General features: G+C 44.8%; 1 protein-coding gene and 1 long non-coding RNA gene across 2 annotated transcripts in view; one reads left to right on the forward strand and one right to left on the reverse strand.

Moving 5' to 3' along the window:
- The window catches only part of RARS1 (arginyl-tRNA synthetase 1), a 35,034-nt gene extending 34,557 nt beyond the window's left edge, over window positions 1-477 (reverse strand). The window contains exon 1 of the mRNA XM_032252702.1: window positions 382-477. Within this exon, the coding sequence (XP_032108593.1) occupies window positions 382-426 (45 nt within the window). The 5' untranslated portion in view covers window positions 427-477. The remainder of the gene's footprint in view (window positions 1-381) is intronic.
- LOC116533081 overlaps window positions 461-18,295 on the forward strand; it is a 23,381-nt gene continuing 5,546 nt past the window's right edge. Inside the window, exon 1 of the long non-coding RNA XR_004261076.1 lies at window positions 461-626. This is a non-coding gene — a long non-coding RNA (uncharacterized LOC116533081). The remainder of the gene's footprint in view (window positions 627-18,295) is intronic.

Below are 18,295 nucleotides of genomic sequence, written 5' to 3' on the forward strand. Positions count from 1 at the left end.
CCCAGAGCTCCTGAGCGTCTCCGCTTTGTTTAACTCCCCGCATCCCCTAAGAAAGCACGTGTGTATGCAGAGCAGCAGGTGGATTGTGGGGAGAAACTTGTTCTGAACATGCCAGGCTCCAGCCCACGAGGACGCTGGGTTGGGGAGGCCTGGGAGAGGGTGGGGACCCTCCATTCCGCTGAAAGTCAAAATCACACGGGCTTTGGAATGATGGGTGCTTCCTCTCTCAACCCTTCCTGCTCCCACAGGGACCCTACCGCCCGCCTCAGAAAGGACCAGGATGGTCCTCGCCTAGCGGTCCCTCCCTCGACACCGTTCGGGCAGGAGCCAGAGCCTGCTCCATCTCTTCCAGGGCTTCCCGCCGGTCTCCTGCGGCCAAACCTGCTGCAGCAGCCGCTCGGAGCACTGAGCCACCACTCCTTCCATCCCGTCAGCGTCTCACTCGCCAAGTGGACGGAAGCGGAAAAGGTCAGCCTCTCCCGGAAGCGGAAACCCCCTCTGGTCCGCTGTCACGTCGGACTAGGTGCTGCCACCTCTGCTGCCTCCTGGTGGGATCCAGGAAACACTACGAGGAGAACCCGCGGGGATGTCGGCCAGAGGACAAGCTGCAGCCCAGGGACATTTGGGTAAGGGGAGAGTAATTGAGCAGAAACGAATCATAGCTGCTCTGTGCTTGGATTGACTTGGACAGGCACTAACCTAGAGCTTCTGGCTCTCAGAGGCCTCACTTTGTCCCTCTGTGAAATGGGCACAAAACTAACCAATCCATTCATTTGTGCAACAAACATTTATTGTGTACTTTAAAATGCCAGACACTATTCTAGGCCCTGAGGGCACAGAGAAAACAAAACAGACAAGATCTCCCCTCTCATGGCAGCTACATTTTAGAGTGCAGTGATAAAATAGACCAAAAAAGGTAATAATCTCAGGTAGTTTAAATTGCCAGGAAGGCAGTGTGATAGAGTGACTTGTGTCAGAGAAAGTACCTTTAAACAAGTGACATTTGAGTTAAAATCTTATTTATTTTTCCAGTTTTATTGAGGTATAATTGACAAATATTGTATGTAATAACGATGTACAACATAATGTTTTGATATATGTGTACATTCCGAAATGATTACCACAATCAAGATAATTAACATTACCATCATCTCATATAGTTATTATTTGCGCGCGCATGCGCGCGTGTGTGTGCGTGTGTGTGTGTGTGTGTGTGTGTGTGTGTGTTTGTGTGTGGTGTGAACATTTAAGATCTATCCTCAGCCTGGGAAACAGTTAAGACCTCATCTCTACAAAAAAAATGGAAAAACAGCTGGGCATGGTGGCGTGTGCCTCTAGTCCCAAATATGTGGGAGGCTGAGGTGGGAGGATCACTTGAGCCCAAGAATTTGAGGCTGCAGTGAGCCATGATTATGCCACTGTATTTCTGCCTGGGTGACAGAGTGAGATCCTGTCTCTATTTAAAAAAACAAACAAACAACAACAACAAAAAAAAACTGCAAGTATACAACATACATTATGTCTCCAGTATTTACTAATCCTGCCTAACTGAAACTTTGTAGCTTTGAGCAGCATCTCCCATCTTTCCTGCCCCACAGCCCTGACAACCACCATTCTATGCACTGCTTCTATGAATCCGAATTTTTTAGATTACACATATGCATGAGCTAATGTAGTATTTGTCTTTCTGTGCCTGGCTTATTGCGCTAACCTAATGTTCTCCAGGTTCATCTAGGTGACAACATGTCATCTATGTTGAAACCATAACAGGGTTTCCTTATTAAAGACTGAATATTTCATTGTCTATATATTGAGTTAAAATTATAAACAGCAAACCTGGGACCTAAGAAGGCAGGGACCTTAATTATCTTGTTCACTCTTCCCTATGACTCCAGAACTTAGAAAGTAGCACTCTCTGAACTTTTTGCCTATGTGCTTCATAAAAGAATTTTAATAATTTGTATCCCATTTTACGCTTTTAAAAGTTGACATCAGGCTGGACACATTGGCTCATGTCTGTAATCCTAGCACTTTGGGAGGCTGAGGCAGGCAGATTGCTTGAGCCCAGGAGTTCAAGACCAGCCTGGGAAAAATGGTGAAACCTTGTCTCTACCAAAAATACAAAACATTCCCCAAGCATGGTGGTGAGTGCCTGTAGTCCTAGCTGTATAGGCAGCTTAGGAGGGAGGATTGCTTGAACCCAACAGTTCAAGGCTACAGTGAGCCATGATTCTGCCCCTGCACTCCAGTCTGGGCAATGAAGTGAGACCCTATCTTAACAACAACAACAACAACAAAAAAACAAAACCTGACATCTCAAAACTCTTATCACTACTTTAAATAGTGAGAACGGATTATTTTTGGCATGATGCTTCATAAGTGCTCTCACTGTATTTTCATCAAAACTGTGGATTTGCAAGTTTAGCTTGTCCAATTTAGGGAAAATGTCTGCCATATTGTTTCATTGGCAAAGCCAGTCCTCTTTGTCCAATCAAATAATCCAAATTATTTTACTTAATTTTTAACCATTTTAAAATTGCCTTTATCTTTTTTCTTTTTAAATTGATTATTTTACGTAGAAGTATATGAACTATCCTTTATTTTGTAAATCAAATAAAAGTGTTAATATAGGGCCGGACACGGTGGCTCACGCCTGTAATCCCAGCACTTTGGGAGGCCAAGGTGGGCGGATCACCTGAGGTTCGGAGTTCGAGACCAGCCTGACCAATGTGGTGAAACTGTCTAAAAAAAAAAAAAGTGTTAATATACTAGTCCTTCCTTATCCATGGGACGTACCTTCCAAAACACCTCAGTGGGTGCCTGAAACTGTGGATAGTACCAAGCCCTATATATATATACTATGTTTTCTCAATCCAGTAATTCAGAAGGCTACTAAGTAACTAACGGATGGGGAGTGTAGACAGTATGGATTTGTTATACCAGGGGAGGATTCACGTCCTGGGCAAGACAGAATGAGACAGTGGAGATTTCATCATGCTACCAAGAAATGGCATGCAATTAAAAACCTATGAATTGGTTATTTCTGAGTTGGTTGTTGAAACCTATGAATTGGTCATTTTCCACTTAATATCTTCGGAATATGGTTGACAATGGGTAGCTAAACCACACATGGGGTGGGGGGGGGGCTGGACTACTGTACATGTTCCTGAAATGGGCTTTGCAAAATTATGACAGTAAGAGACATTTGACATCTTGCTTGTAGCCTCACAGGCTATCTGTCTTTGCCCATTTCTGGGTGTGGGCCAAGCTAACTTTGGGGAAAATTTAGTTTATGGTTAAAATGATAATGGCCCTTCCTCCAAATCGACTGTTCTTGTAAAACTAATGCAAGTAATGAAGCTATGAGGATGAGAGGGGCTTGAATTCCAAATAATTGTCACCTGTCATTCTGGAGGTCAGACTTGCGGCTTCCACAATAACTCTTGCAGACAGGCTCTGAGGGCACAAAGAAAGCAAAACAGACAAGATCTCCCCTCTTATGGCAGCCACATTTTAGAGTGGAGAGACAAAATAGACCAAAAAAGGCGACAGTCTCAAGTAGTTTTAATTGCCAGGAAGGCAGTGTGGTAGAGTATCTTGAGTTGGGTGGCCCCACCTGGACCCACCAGCCAGTCCTGTGGCCCCTAACCAGGAACTGACTCAGCACAAGAGGCAGCTTCAATTTCTTATGATTTCATCTCCAACTCAACCAATCGGCATGCCCCTACCCTACCCCACTGCCCAGCAAACTATCTTTGAAGAACCTCTAACTTAGGAGCCTTCAGAGAGGTTGATTTGAGTAATAACTCCATCTCTTTTTTTTTTTTTTTTTTTTTTAAAGATGGGGTTTCACCATGTTGGTCAGGTTGGTCTTGCACTCCCGACCTCAGGTGATCCACCCGTCTTGGCCTCCAAAGTGCTTGGAGTACAAGCGTGAGCCACCACGCCTGGCCATAACTCTATCTCTTATGTGGTGTGGCCAGACTTGTGTCAACTAAACTCTTTCTTTATTCCAATGCCATAGTGTCCATGAGTCAATTTTGTTTGTGCAGCAGGCAGAAAGAATCCACTGGGTGGTTCCATCACTCTGACACCGTATTTCTAAATTCTGAGAAAAATGGAGGGAGGGATGGACAAGTTGGTGGACAGACAAAGGGATAGGCAGATAGATCTCTATCTTCAAGGTAAAGGAAGAAATAAAAACAATCAATCATTTTGCTAAGCCCCCTTTGTTTAGTGCTCAAGGATATGCCCTCTGGAAAAAATATGTTCTTGAAGTCCCCCTTGTTCAATTCCTGTTAGTTTACACCCAGGCAATGTGGAGTCCTGATTTAGGGAGGTGGAGTCCGGCTGGTGGGAATGAAGGAAAGCAAAAAGAGAAAGCAGATAAGCTATAAGTCTACCTTTCTTTATGGTTCAGGATACATAGTCCTCCTGTGCAAATAACTCACAATCTTCCTGCACCCAGCTATTATCGGACACCTCAGGTGATAGAAAAATGTAAGTTAGCTCACTGCAATCAGCGTTATCCGTACTGCACAAAGTCCTCTTTAACACAGCCCAAGCACCATTCTATCAAATTCCCAGCACTCCTTTGTTTCCTGGAAGTCAGCTCCTGTCTTACTGATTTGCCTGTTGCATCCTTGCAATGTACTTTCCTGCTTTGTCTAATACATCTGCCTTTCTTTACCTACAACAGTCTTGGTAAGTTCTTTTCACCACCTGCATGACACAGCCCCAGATAGTCACTACCCATGACAGGCAATGGAAAGGATGGTATGCTTTTGTTTGTGGAAGGGGAGATGTAAAAGGAGAATTGGAAAACTGAGTTTGCAGGCCAGTCCATTTTAGAAAAGAGTATACAAAAATTCAGGATTCCCCTGATGTATCTGGACCCACAGATCCCTTTGAAGGATTTTCCCAACTGTGCTACATGTACCTCAGGGTACAGAACTTCCCAATCCCCCAACAAAAAAAAAGGGGCAGGGGGAATGGGTACTAGCCTAGGTGAAGAGACTGGCAAAAGTGAGAGCACATAGGAATTTGTAAGTTATACAGGATTTCCTGTACCCTGAGGTACATCTAGCCTAGTTTGAGAAGACCGTTCATCTTACTGACCTAAAGGAAGAAACTGAAGCAAAATTAATATAAGTAGAGAGTCTATTTGGGCCAGGGTTGAGGACTGCAGCCTGGGAGTCATGGATTCAAGTTGCCCTGAATATATGCTCCCATTAGCAGCCGTCACAAGTGGGTTAAAAAATGAAGAAGATGAAAAAGTTAGGATGCAGTTCCTAAGTTGCTTACCAAGAATTTACAACGGTTCATTAAAATAACATAAGCTACCATTGTCTGTACATTGATCTTTGTATCTTAAACACCAGGAACATGAAGATACTAGGTGAGGGTCACACTGTGTAACTTGTGATAATATTGTGGGTAATTTATCAGTTACTCTGAAATTACAGTAAGGGAAAGAGAAAACAAAATGCCTTTAAACAATTACCCCCAGGCCTGGGTGAAGAGAATGTGACAGATCTCTCCTGCGCTTGCCTCTCTGGGCCTAATCAATTTTGCATTCCTCACATTCCTCAGATTGCTCTGAGCCACTTTCTCAGTGTAGAGCAGTGCTTGACACAGGGTATTGCTCTAAAACTTTTTTTTTTTTTTTAGTTGGAGTCTCACTCTGTTACCCAGGCTGGAGTACAGTGGTACAATCTCAGCTCACTGCAATCTCCGCCTCCCAGGTTCAATCAATTCTCCTGTCTCAGCCTCCTGAGTAGCTGGGATTACAGGCGTGTGCCACCACGCCTGGCTAAATTTTGTATTTTTAGCAGAGACAGGTTTCACCATGATGGCCAGGCTGGTCTCAAACTCCTGACCTCGTGATCTGCCCGCCTTGGCCTCCGAAAGTGCTGGGATTACAGGCATGAGCCACAGAACCCAGCCTAAAACTGTTTCTTAATTGAATGAGCAGGAAGGTTTTATGCAGTGAGACTAGCAAATGCAAATGAAGCAGGAGCTAAGTTTACAGTATGGTCAATGATGAACTGCCCATGTGATCATGGTACTGTAAGATTATCATGAACCTGAAAAATTTCTGTTGCCTAGCGACATCTTGATGAGTCTGACCCTGTGTAGGACTAGGTGAATGTGTTTGTGTCTTAGTTTTAAAAGTGGAAAAAAGCTCTAGAATAAGGTTATAAAAATGTTCTTGTACATCTGTACGCTATCTTGTTTTAAACGAGTGTTATAAAAGAGCCAAAAAGTTAAAAAATTAAAACATTTATAAATTAAAAATGTTATAGTAAGCTAAGGATAATTTATTACTGAAGAAAGAACATTTTAATTTTTATGTCTATTTTTGTAGAGATGGGAATCTCACTGTTTTCCCAGGTTGATCTTGAACTCCTAGGCTCAAGCAATCCTCCTGCCTCTTCTGGGATTACAGGCATAGCCTAAGTGTACAATGTTTAAAGTTTATAGCAATGTACAGTAAAATCCTAGGCCTTCACATTCACTCGCCACACACTCACTGATTCACTCAGAAACTTCCAGTTTTGCAAGCTCCATTCACGGAAAGGCCCTGTACAGGTGTTCTAATTTTTTTATTATTATTTATAATTATTATTTGAGACAGAGTCTTGATCTGTCTCCAGGCTGAAGTTCAATGGCGAGATCTCGGCCCCCTGCAACCTGTGACTCCCTAGTCTAAGTGATTCTCCTGCCTCGGTCTCCTGAGTAGCTGGGACTACAGGCACTCCCCACCATGCCCAGCTAATTTTTGTATTCTTTTTTTTTAAGACGGGGTTTCACCGTGTTGGTCAGGCTGGTCTTGAACTCCCGACCTCAGGTGATCTGCCCGCCTTGGCCTCCAAAGTGCTTGGATTATAGGCATGAGCCACCATGCCCAGCCGTAATTTTTGTATTTTTAATAGAGACAGGGTTTCACCATTGGCCAGGATGGTCTCAAGCTCATGACCTGGTGATCTGCCCGCCTCAGCTTCCCGAAGTGCTGGGATTGCAGGCATGAACCACAATGCCAGGCCGTATTTTTTTTATCTTTTTTTTTTTTTTTTAATTGTTGTTTTGAGTCAGAGTCTCACTCTGTCGCCTAGGCTGGAGTGCAGTGGCGAGATCTTGGCTCGCTCCAACCTCTGCCTCCTGGGTTCAAGTGATTCTCCTGCCTCAGACTTCTGAGTAACTGGGATTACAGGCACCCACCACCATACCCAGATAATTTTTTATAATTTTAGTAGATACGGAGTTTCGCCATGTTGGCCAGGCTGGTATCGAACTCCTGACTTCAGATGATCCACCCGCCTTGGCCTCCCAAAGTGCTGTGATTACAGGAATGAGCCACTGCGCCTGGTCCTCATGACCTCATTTTAACTTATTACCTCTTTAACGACCTATGTCCAAATACGGTCACATTCTGAGATACTGGGCATTAGGACTTTAACATATGAACTTTGGGGGAATACATGTCAGCCCATACCACCACCCTTTTGAAAAACAAAAACTCTCCACCACCCATCTGCTCATCCAAACCCTCTAATGGTTCCCATTGTGTGCAGAATAAAATTAAAAACCCCTGCCTTGCCTTTATATGGGTAAAGGGAAAGCTTTCCCCTTGGCCTCCTGAAGTTTCACTGAAATATGAACTTGCAAAAAGCAGATTAATGGGGAAAAAGGCATACAAATGTATTTATTGTGTATTCGCAGGGAGAATCACTGAGCGATTGCTCACCCTGAAAGGTGGTGCAGAAGTGTATATGTCATCCTAGCAGAACAGGCTATGGGAGTGGGGGAAGAGGAATTCTGCTGAGGGTATTGTTAGGGAGAATGGATGTATCAGGGAACAGATATTAACGTGTACGTTATCTTGTGAAAAGGTCTATTCAAGTGTGGCTACACTCTTGATTTTACAGAAAAGGAAAGAAAAAACAGTTGTCCTCAATGTGCCTTAGTGTGTCTGGATCTTAAGCAGATAAAGATACTGGCTGGTCGAAGTGGCTCACACCTGTAATCCCAGCACTTTGCGAGGCCAAGGTGGGAGGATCACCAGGTCAAGAGATTGAGACCATCCTGATCAACATGGTGAAACCCCGTGTCTACTAAAAATACAAAATTTAGCCAGGTGTGGTGGCACGCCTGTAGTGCCAGTTACTTGGTAGGCTGAGGCAGGGGAATTGCTTGAACCTGGGAGGTAGAGGTTGCAGTGAGCCAACATGGCACCACTGCACTCCAGCCTGGCAACAGAGCGAGACTCTGACTCAAAAACAAAAAACAAAAAACAAAAAAAACCAAAAAAAAACCCTGCAACTTCTTTGGGAAACATGGGGTGAGGGAGAAGGTCAGAGAGATCTTGAGTGTTCTTTTCTTCAGTATGTCAAAGCACCATATTTTGGGGTATCAGTTTCTGAGCCCCAACAACTTACAAATTCTTACATGCTCTCACTTTTGTCAATCTCTCCACCTGGGCTCTTTTGGGTTATCGGTTTCTAAGCCCCAACAACTTACAAATCTTTTTTTTTTTTTTTTAGAGATGGGGTCTCGCTATGTTGCCCAGGCTGGAGTGCAGTGGCTATTCTCAGGTGCGATCCCACTACTGATCAGCATGGGAATGTTGACCTGTTCTGTTTCCGACCTGGGCTGGTTCACCCCTCCTTAGGCAACCTGGTGGTCCCCCACTCCCAGGAGGTCACCATACTGACGCCGAACTTAGTGCGGATATCCGATTGGCATAGCACACTACAGCCCAGAACTCCTGGGCTCAAGCGATCCTCCCACCTCAGCCTCCCGAGTAGCTGGGACCACAGGCACACGCCACTGCGCCCAGCCAACTTACAAATTCTTATGTGCTCTCACTTTTGACAATCTCTCTACCTGGGCTAGTACCCAATCCCCCTTTTTCTGTTTTCAAATACAGTAATGTATCACTTAACAGTGTGTACAGATTCTGAGAAATGTGTCGTTAGGCAATTTTGTTGTGCGGACATCAGAGAGTACTTGCACAAACCTGGATGGTAGAGCCTACTCCACACCCAGGCTACCTGGTATAGCCTGTTGCTCCTAGGCTCCAAACCTGTATGGCACGTTACTGTCCCGAATACTGTAGGCAACCCTAATGCAATGGTCAGTACTTGTATCTAAACATAGAAAACGTACAGTAAAATTATGGAATAAAAGATAATAAATAGGGCTGGGCTGAATATATTTTGCATATGAGAAGGACATAAAAAAAGAAAAACCAAAAAACACAATAAAAAGAGAGAAAAAAAAAAAGAAAAAAATAAATATTTAGTCTCTACTAAAAATATAAAAATTAGCTGGGTGTGGTGGCGTATGTCTGTAGTCCCAGTGACTTGGGAGGCTGAGGTAGGAGAATCACTTGAACTCAGGAGGCAGAGGTTGCAGTGAGCTGAAATCGTGCCACTGCACTCCAGCCTGGGTGATAGAGAGACTCCATCAAAAAAAAAAAAAAAAGTCATGAGGTTGGGCCCTAACTCAACATGATTGGTGTCCTCATAAGAGGAGATTAGCACACAGACACAGACACACACAGAGGTAAGACCATGTGAACACACAGGGAGAAAAAAAGAAAAAAAAAAGGTCGGGCATGGTGGCTCACGCCTGTAATCCAAGCACTTTGGAGGCCAAGGCGGGTGGATCACCTGAGGTCGGGAGTTTAAGACCAGCCCAACCAATATGGTGAAACGCTGTCTTTAAAAAAAAAAAAAAAAAAAATGGAAAGAGGCCTCTGAAGATACCGACCCTACCTGCCAGCACCTTGCTTGATCTCAGAATTCCAAGTTCAGGTCAGGAATGATAAATCAAAACGGTAGCAGAAAAAAAATGGGCAGATTCACGATACAGTTTAGAGATAGAACTGGCAGAACTTGCTGTTGGATTTGGAATCTAAAAATGAGGACATAGGTTAAGACTGTCAAGTGAAGAATGATGAGGTTCATAAATTTGGAAAGGAGAGCTTTATTTCACGTAAAGGGTAGCATGCTGCAGGTGGCCATTCCAGCCAGTAGCTGAAAACATGCACTTCGAGGGAAGGGCACAGGAAACAGGAATTTACGCTGAGCAGGTGGCCAAATATACATATTTAATAAGCTGTAAGAGGGGTCATGAATATTTATGAAAGGAGAAATGTGGGCATGCACAACTTAGCTTTATGCCCCTTCATGGGTCCCATGTACAAAAAATGGTGTTCTTAGCATGATCTGATGGTGGAGGTTTTGGGCCTCTGATGTCAAAAGGCGAAGCGGAAGACACAAAAACCTTCCCTGCACATCTTTTGTAAACTGGCCAGAACCATTCAGTGGTGGGTGGCCTCTTATCAGGAAGGAATGCATGTTGGTTGTTGTGGTGGAAAGGCAAAAGGGAGGGGCAGTTGGTGGAAATCAGCGGTGGAGCCAGGGTTTCCGACGGGCTGGTTTCTGTTTAGACTTTAGGAAAAAATGCCTAATAGCAGCTGGGGAGGGAGGGGGTCTAAGGAGGGGCACCCTACCTCCAGATGCCAGCCGGGGTTCTCCTTGGCCAAGAGGACATCCATTCAGTCTGTCATGGGGCTTAGGATTTTAGTTTTACTTCTCAAGAGAAAATGAAGTGACCAGGAAGAAATGAAAAAGCTGTGGGGAGGGAAAGAATGACTGGAACCTTAAATTTTCCTTCTAGTGGTAAAGTTTTAATGACCCAGGTCGGATCACACACTACTTGTTTCCATAGGGAATAATGTTCACTTCACCATCCATCTGTAAATGCTGTTTACTAGTTTTTAACTTTTTAAATCAACTCCCAGCAGAGGAAGCCTTATGACTACATGATTACAGAGCAGTGTGTAAATGTGATACCCTTTTTTAAATGACATAAAAATAATAATGTAAGAAAAATTAGAAGTTGTGGCTGGGAAGGAGAAAGGGTAAATATGTGCCATAATGTCCTCATCTTTATGGCCAGGAATGGAGAGGTCTTACTGAAGATGATGAATAAAAAGAATACAGGCCTATTTTCTTTTATTTTTTTGAGACTGAGTCTCACTCTATTGCCCAGGCTCTAGAGTGTGGTGGCATGATCTCGATTCACTGCAATCTCCACCTCCCAGGCTCAAGCGATTCTCCTGCCTCAGCCTCCCGAGTAGCTGGGACTATAAGCCCACGCCACCACACCAGGCTAATTTTTGTATTTTTAGTAGACATAGGGTTTCACCGTGGCCTCCCAAAGTGCTGGAATTACAGGCGTGAGACACCGTTCCTGGCCTACAGACCATTATTATTATTATTAGAGACGAAGTCTTGCTCTGTTGCCCAGTCTGGAGTGCAGTGGCACGATCTTGGCTCACTGCAGCCTCCACCTCCTGGATTCAAGCAATTCTCTTGCCTCAGTCTCTCCAGTAGCTGGGACTACAGGCACATGCTGCCACACCTGGCTAATTTCTTTTGTATTTTAGTAGAGACAGGGTTTCACCCTGTTACCCAGGCTGGTCTCAAACTCCTGAGCACAGGGAATCCGCCTACCATGGCCTCCCAAAGTGCTAGGTTTACAGGAGTGAGCCTCCATGCCCGGGCTACAGACCATTTTTAAAAAGTGGAAACCGGCTGAGTGTGGTGGCTCACACCTGTAATCCATGCACTTTGGAGGCCAAGGCGGGCAGATCACCTGAGGTCGGGAGTTCAAGACCAGCCTGACCAACATGGTGAAACCTCGTCTTTAAAAAAAAAAAAAAAAGTGGAAACCACCAGATAAACGATTGTGAATGGTAGATTCCAGAGGGTGGAGGTATCTTTTATTGTATATCTCATGTTCTTCTATAGCATTATGATAATTTTTTTTAACGTATTGCCAAAGGTAGAATTATAGCCAATTTAAAGACTCAGTTGGCTTTATTGTAATTCTAGAATTGGGCAATACTTCAGTCCGTAAAATAGAATCAGTGTTCCAGTGCGCTGATTCACATTCATAGAGAGGGCCTACAGTAAGTGGAAGCTAAGAAGAGAGTGTGTTAGTCCTTTCCAAGTTACTTTTCTCATAAGGTGGGGCCATAATAGAATAATAGAAAAATAACTGAGTAGTTAATATCAATTTCCTTCAGGCTACCTTTTTGCCTGTAAGGATTAAGGCAGAGGTAACTTATTCATGATTGAGGGACTGAAAGCTTCAAAGGACCTGTTTGGGAAATTGGGTGTTCTCTCTCTCTCTCTCCTGATTTCTCTGAGGGTCAGATAACTTAATTTAGGTTTGGTGACATGAAACTTTAGCATAGGTGACTCCATTCTGATTTTTAGGCTGGTCTGCTGGGGTCTGGTGCAGAACTTTAGTCCAAAAATCATGGCCTCTTATCATTTTTACTTAACAATGTGTATCAATTATTTACATAATAATTGAAAACTAAGTCTAATTTTTTTTTTTTTTTTGAGACGGAGTTTCACTCTTGTTACCCAGGCTGCAGTGCAATGGCACGATCTCGGCTCACCGCAACCTCCGCCTCCTGGGTTCAGGCAATTCTCCTGCCTCAGCCTCCTGAGTAGCTGGGATTACAGGCACGCACCACCATGCCCAGCTAATTTTTTGTATTTTTAGTAGAGACGGGGTTTCACCATGTTGACCAGGACGGTCTCGATCTCTTGACCTCGTGATCCACCCGCCTCGGCCTCCCAAAGTGCTGGGATTACAGGCTTGAGCCACCGCGCCTGGCTAATTTTTTTCTTTAAAAAGACACCAAGCTCCCATCCCGAGGGTCTGGGAGAGCGCATGCCCTTTCTTACTCTCCTGAGCACAATGGGAATACCCCTAAGCACAGAGTGACTCTCCTAGGGAGGGGTCAGGCTGAGACAAGGTCCTGACCTAGTCGGAGGCATGTCCCCTCACCCCTGAAAGCCTCTTCTTGCCCCTCTCCCTACTATCACAAGGGTGGTGGGAAGGCCCACCCAGGGTCCGGGGTCCTTGCTCCTTGCTACTTACTGCTGGTTCTGCATTTTATCTGGGTCAGTGTCATACTAAAGCAGGAGGGGCTGACTCAGGCAAGAGGAAGCCAAAGAAAGTTTTGGAAGGCTTGAAGAGCGGAAGCTTTGCTCTAACCTCTCCCGGCTTGAAAAAGCACCTTTGGGACTCAGGGGATTAAAGGGCAAAGGTGGGCCTAGCTCAGCCCCAGAAAACACCCCACATGGTTTCTCTCCTTCACTTGGTCATTCCACAAACAGCATCCAGCCCCCGTGACTCGGTACAGGGCACTGGGGGCATAGGTCAATTGGATATAGTCCCTGCCCACAGGAAGCTGACCAGCTAGTCTAGTGGGCAGTATCGCATGTTCAAGAAGCTTTAGGAAACAGGGAGAAAATGTGCATGGGTTGGTGGTGGGCGTGATGGCCTGGCTGGTGGATGGTGTGGAGGAGAAGTTTCTAAAGACGATATTTGGGCTGGGTATGGGATGGGAAAGAACATTCCTGGTGCAGAGATGCATTTCAGGCATAGAGGCAGGTTGTGTCCTTAGCCCCAAGGCCAGGTGGAAGACGGGGCTCTGCCATTAACATTCCCGCTGCCCTTTCTGGGTTTGCCCTTGCTGGGGTCATGGGGAGTGGGGTATGGTCGTGGTCTGTTACTATCATTTCTGGAGTCCTGTGACAGAACCAGAGCGCACACCGATCTGTCCTGTCTCTCTCTTGTTAGTAACAGGAAATGGCCAGCATTTGGGGAGATGGCCTTGACCTAGGAGGAGGACAGGGCTGCTGCTGTTGCTTTCTTCTGCCTCTTGCATTTTTGACTATACCAGTAATTCGTAAGCATATGGGTGGGGTCTAATAAAATTTCTAGATAAAGGGGATATACTAGAAAAAAATCATATTCCATAATGTAATTTTATATTGGGGTGGATACAACATTATTTTAGTAATACAAATGAGAACAGATGCAGCTTTTGAAAATGGGTGGAGGGATTTCACGGAAGACACAACACTAATTCACTACAGGCATCTAGGGGGAGCATCTCAGGATGGTATGGGACTGGAGGGAGGGAGAAATGCTGTCCCGGATACACCTAGGCTAACATCACAGGTTAGCCCGAGCAGGCAGTTCTTACTTACTGAGGCCATCACAGAAGGAGCAGGTAGATACTCCAACACTATGCCTAAACCCCTTCTCTTTTTCCTTGGTGACCAAGAGCTCACGGTTTACTTGAAGCAAGTCATAGCTCCTGGGCCTCAGTTTTCCTCATCCATCAAATGGGGAGATTGGGCTAGGTGGCCACTTAGAACCCTTTTAGATATACTAACTCAGCCTTTTTCAGATGTTTTCATCATCACTATTTTTGCCATTTCTTTGTTTCACATTAAGTACATATTTTTCTTTAAATTGATTCACTTTATTAACTTAACTATTTACTTATCCTCATCCTAAACAGTAATATCTGTGAATGCATGGGTTTAATGGCAAGTTATATATAACGTATATATATATTTTTTGAGATGGAGTTTCACTCTTCTTGCCCAGGTTGGAGTGCAATGATGTGATCTCGGCTCACCACAACCTCCGCCTCCTAGGTTCAAATGGTAGAGATGGGGTTTCTCCATATTGGTCAGGTTGGTCTCGAACTCCTGACCTCAGGTGATCCATCCGCCTCAGCCTCCCAAAGTGCTGGGATTACAGGCGTGAGCCACCACGCCTGGCATAATGTATATTAAAACAAATATGACTATAAATATAAAAATTCACCCACATACCACCTAACGTTTTCTGCTGTTACCAACGGTACAGCTATGCCTCCTGTGGGGGAAGCACTGCATCCAGTCATTGGCTCTCACAGCAGCCTGTAAAGAGGGTTGAAAACCACCCGGAAGTGTGTGCCCACGTTCGTGTTGTTACTGGGCAGGATTGGCATTAGAACTTTGGTCTTAGCTTAATTCACTCACTGAACAATTGTTGGAGGGTCTGCCATCTGCCAGGGACTGTTCTGGCCCCAGGGCTAAGATAGTGAATAAGATATGCATGGTGCCTGCCCTGAGTCTCCAACATCCTAATAAGCAGACAGATAAAACTAAAGAATCAAATACTTAGCCGGGCATGGTGGCATACGCCTGTAATCCCAGCACTTTGGGAGGCTGAGGCCGGCAGATCAGGATATCAAGAGATGGAGAACATCCTGGCCAACATGGTGAAAGCCCCGACTCTTTTCAAATACAAAAATTAGCTGGGCATGGTGGTGCACGCCTGTAGTACCAGCTACCCGGGAGGCTGATGCAGGAGAATTGCTTGAACCCAGAAGGTGGAGGTTGCAGTGAGCCGAGACTGCGTCACTGCACTGCAGCCTGGTGCCTGGCGACAGAGCAAGACTCTGTATCAAAAAAAAAAAAAAAAAAAGAAAAAAAAAGAATCAAATACATAAATGTAAATGGTAAAAAGTACTACAATAGCAAGCTTGTGTTCTTTTGATACTCTGATTAGCTTCATGTATATTTATCAGCTACTCTGTGGTTAGTTGCAAATTTATTACTTACCATATTCTCTAAAATACATCTATTCAGGCCAGTGCAGTGGGTCACACCTGTAATTCTAGCACTTTGGAAGGCCGAGGCAGGTGGTTCAGTTGAGGTCAGGAGTTAAAGAGCAGTCTGGCTAACATGGTGAAACCTCGTCTCTACTAAAAATACAAAAATTAGCTGGGCATGGTGGTGCACTCCTGTAGTCCCAGCTACTCGTGAGGCTGAGGCAGGAGAATCACTCGAACCCAGGAGGTGGAGGTTGCAGTTCAGTAAGCTGAGATCACACCACTGCACTCCAGCCTGGGTGACAGAGAGAGACTCTATCTCAAAAAGACAAAAATTAAAAAAATAAAAATAATACATTTATTCAGTCCCAAGGGCCCTGAGAGAAACCTTACTAAAGGTGTAGAGCAGACTCGTAATATAAGGTTTAGTTATTCCCAGAATCATCTAGAATATAGCAACTAGAAAATACTCCCTACTAGAATATAACAACTTTCCTACCATCCATTAGCAACTTACACTTCTCTACCTAAGAGTATAATCTCATTGAATCTTCATAGCGCTCAGGGAAGAAGGCAGGCATCTCATCTTGCTCAAAATCCTGGAGTTGGATGTAGGTGCAGTGTGGACATGGCACTCAGGACTTTCGTTTTCCAGCTTCTCACCTTTTTTCTACTGCCCTTCAAGCAATGGAGACAGCAAGCATGCTGAGAGGAAATGTCTGGCAGGCATGTTACAGTTTTACCTGGGAGTCTAATAGTGCATTTAAAGAATGAGGGCAGGCCAGGCGTGGTGGCTGAAATGCTTGTAATCCCAGCACTTTGGGAGGCTGGGGTGGGCGGATCACATGGTCAAAAGATTGAGACCATCCTGGACAATATGGTGAAACCCTGTCTCTACTAAAAATACAAAAATTATGGGCCGGGCGTGGTTGCTCACACCTGTAATCCAAGCACTTTGGAGGCCAAGGCGGGTGGATCACCTGAGGTCAGGAGTTCAAGACCAGCCTGACCAACATGGTGAAACCCCCATCTTTAAAAAAAAAACAAAACAAACATTAGCTGGGCATGGTGGCAAGCCTGTAGTCTCAGCTACTTTCGGGAGACTGAGGCAGGGGAATCCCTTGAACCCAGGAGGTGGAGGTTGCAGTGAGCCGAGATCATGCCACTGCACTCCAGTCTAGTGACAGAGCAAGACTCTATCTCAAAAAAAAAAAAAAAACAAAAAACGAATGAGGGCAGTAATTTATCTACAGACATATTAAATACATGTGTGAAAGGATGTATAGACAAAGAAATTAGGCACTGTCAAATCAAGTGACTGGTGACAACAGATGTGTTCCTCAGTTAACTCATGGCACATCCATTCAGTGAATACTACGTAGTTGTATGAAGGAGTAGATATCTTACTGAGATAAGATACCAGACATCTTTTTTTTTCCTTGAGACGGAGTCTTACTCTGTTGCCCAGGCAGGAATGCAGTGGCGTGATCTTGGCTCTCTGCAACCGCTGCCTGCCGGGTTCAAGTGATTGTCCTGGCTCAGTCTCCCAAGTAGCTGGGATTACAGGCATGTGCCACCATGCCAGCTAATTTTTGTATTTTTTTTTTTTTTTTGAGACGGAGTTTCGCTCTTGTTACCCAGGCTGGAGTGCAATGGCGCGATCTCGGCTCACCGCAACCTCCACCTCCTGGGTTCAGGCAATTCTCCTGCCTCAGCCTCCTGAGTAGCTGGGATTACAGGCACGTGCCACCATGCCCAGCTGATTTTTTGTATTTTTTTTAGTAGAGACGGGGTTTCACCATGTTGACCAGGATGGTCTCGATCTCTTGACCTCGTGATCCACCTGCCTCGGCCTCTCAAAGTGCTGGGATTACAGGCGTGAGCCACCGCGCCCGGCCTAATTTTTGTCTTTTTAGAAGAGATGGGGTTTCATCATGTTGGCCAGGCTGTTCTTGAACCCCTGACCTCGGGTGATCCACCTGCCTTGGCCTCCCCAAGGATTGGCTTTCTGGGATTACAGGTGTGAGTCACTATACCAGATAGCTTATCAAGGTACCAGCTAACATATCAGCCGAGATACCAGATACCTTATCGAGAAAAGACAAAGTTCAGGACAGTATCTTTATGGTGCGCTTCTAGGTGGAAAAAAAAAACGAAGACACATATAAGTTTACATAGGCATTGCCTCTCTGGAAGGACAAAGAAGAAATTGGCAAGAGATGCTGTCTTTTTTTTTAGAGACAGGGTTTCACTGTGTTAGCCAGGATGGTCTCGATCTCCTGACCTTGTGATCCACCCGCCTTGGCCTCCCAAAGTGCTGGGATTACAGGCGTGAGCCACCGTACCCAGGCTGAGATGTCATCTTTAGGGAGGGAAATGGATAGGTGGGGACAAAAGTGTGAAAATGACTTACTCGTCACTGTAGGGATGTGCCTTAAAGAGCAGACACTGGGTTTAGTCCCAGTTCTATCACTTATTAGCTGTTGGGGCATGTAATGGCACCTCTCTGGGTAAGCTTCCTCAACTGTAAAACAGGCATGATCATAATGGTACCTGTATCATAGGACTGATGTGAGGATAAGTGAGCTAGGAATAAGCAGACCTTAGAGCAGTGCCTGCGTCTGTCGAGTGGAAAGCCTTGCTTCCATGACTCTCACGCACCCTTCGTCATACTTTCGGTGTAAATATTCTGCAGTAAGTATTAGCTATTTAAGTAATAAAACTGTTACAAGAATATAAGTGTAAAAAAAGGAAAAGGACCCATCCCAGGGTAAATAAGCTTTTTTTCTTTTCTTTTTTTTTTTTTTT

This window comes from Sapajus apella, unplaced genomic scaffold (genome assembly GCF_009761245.1).
Source record: "Sapajus apella isolate SASKATOON/1434 unplaced genomic scaffold, GSC_monkey_1.0 scaffold79, whole genome shotgun sequence".
NCBI lineage: Eukaryota > Metazoa > Chordata > Mammalia > Primates > Cebidae > Sapajus > Sapajus apella.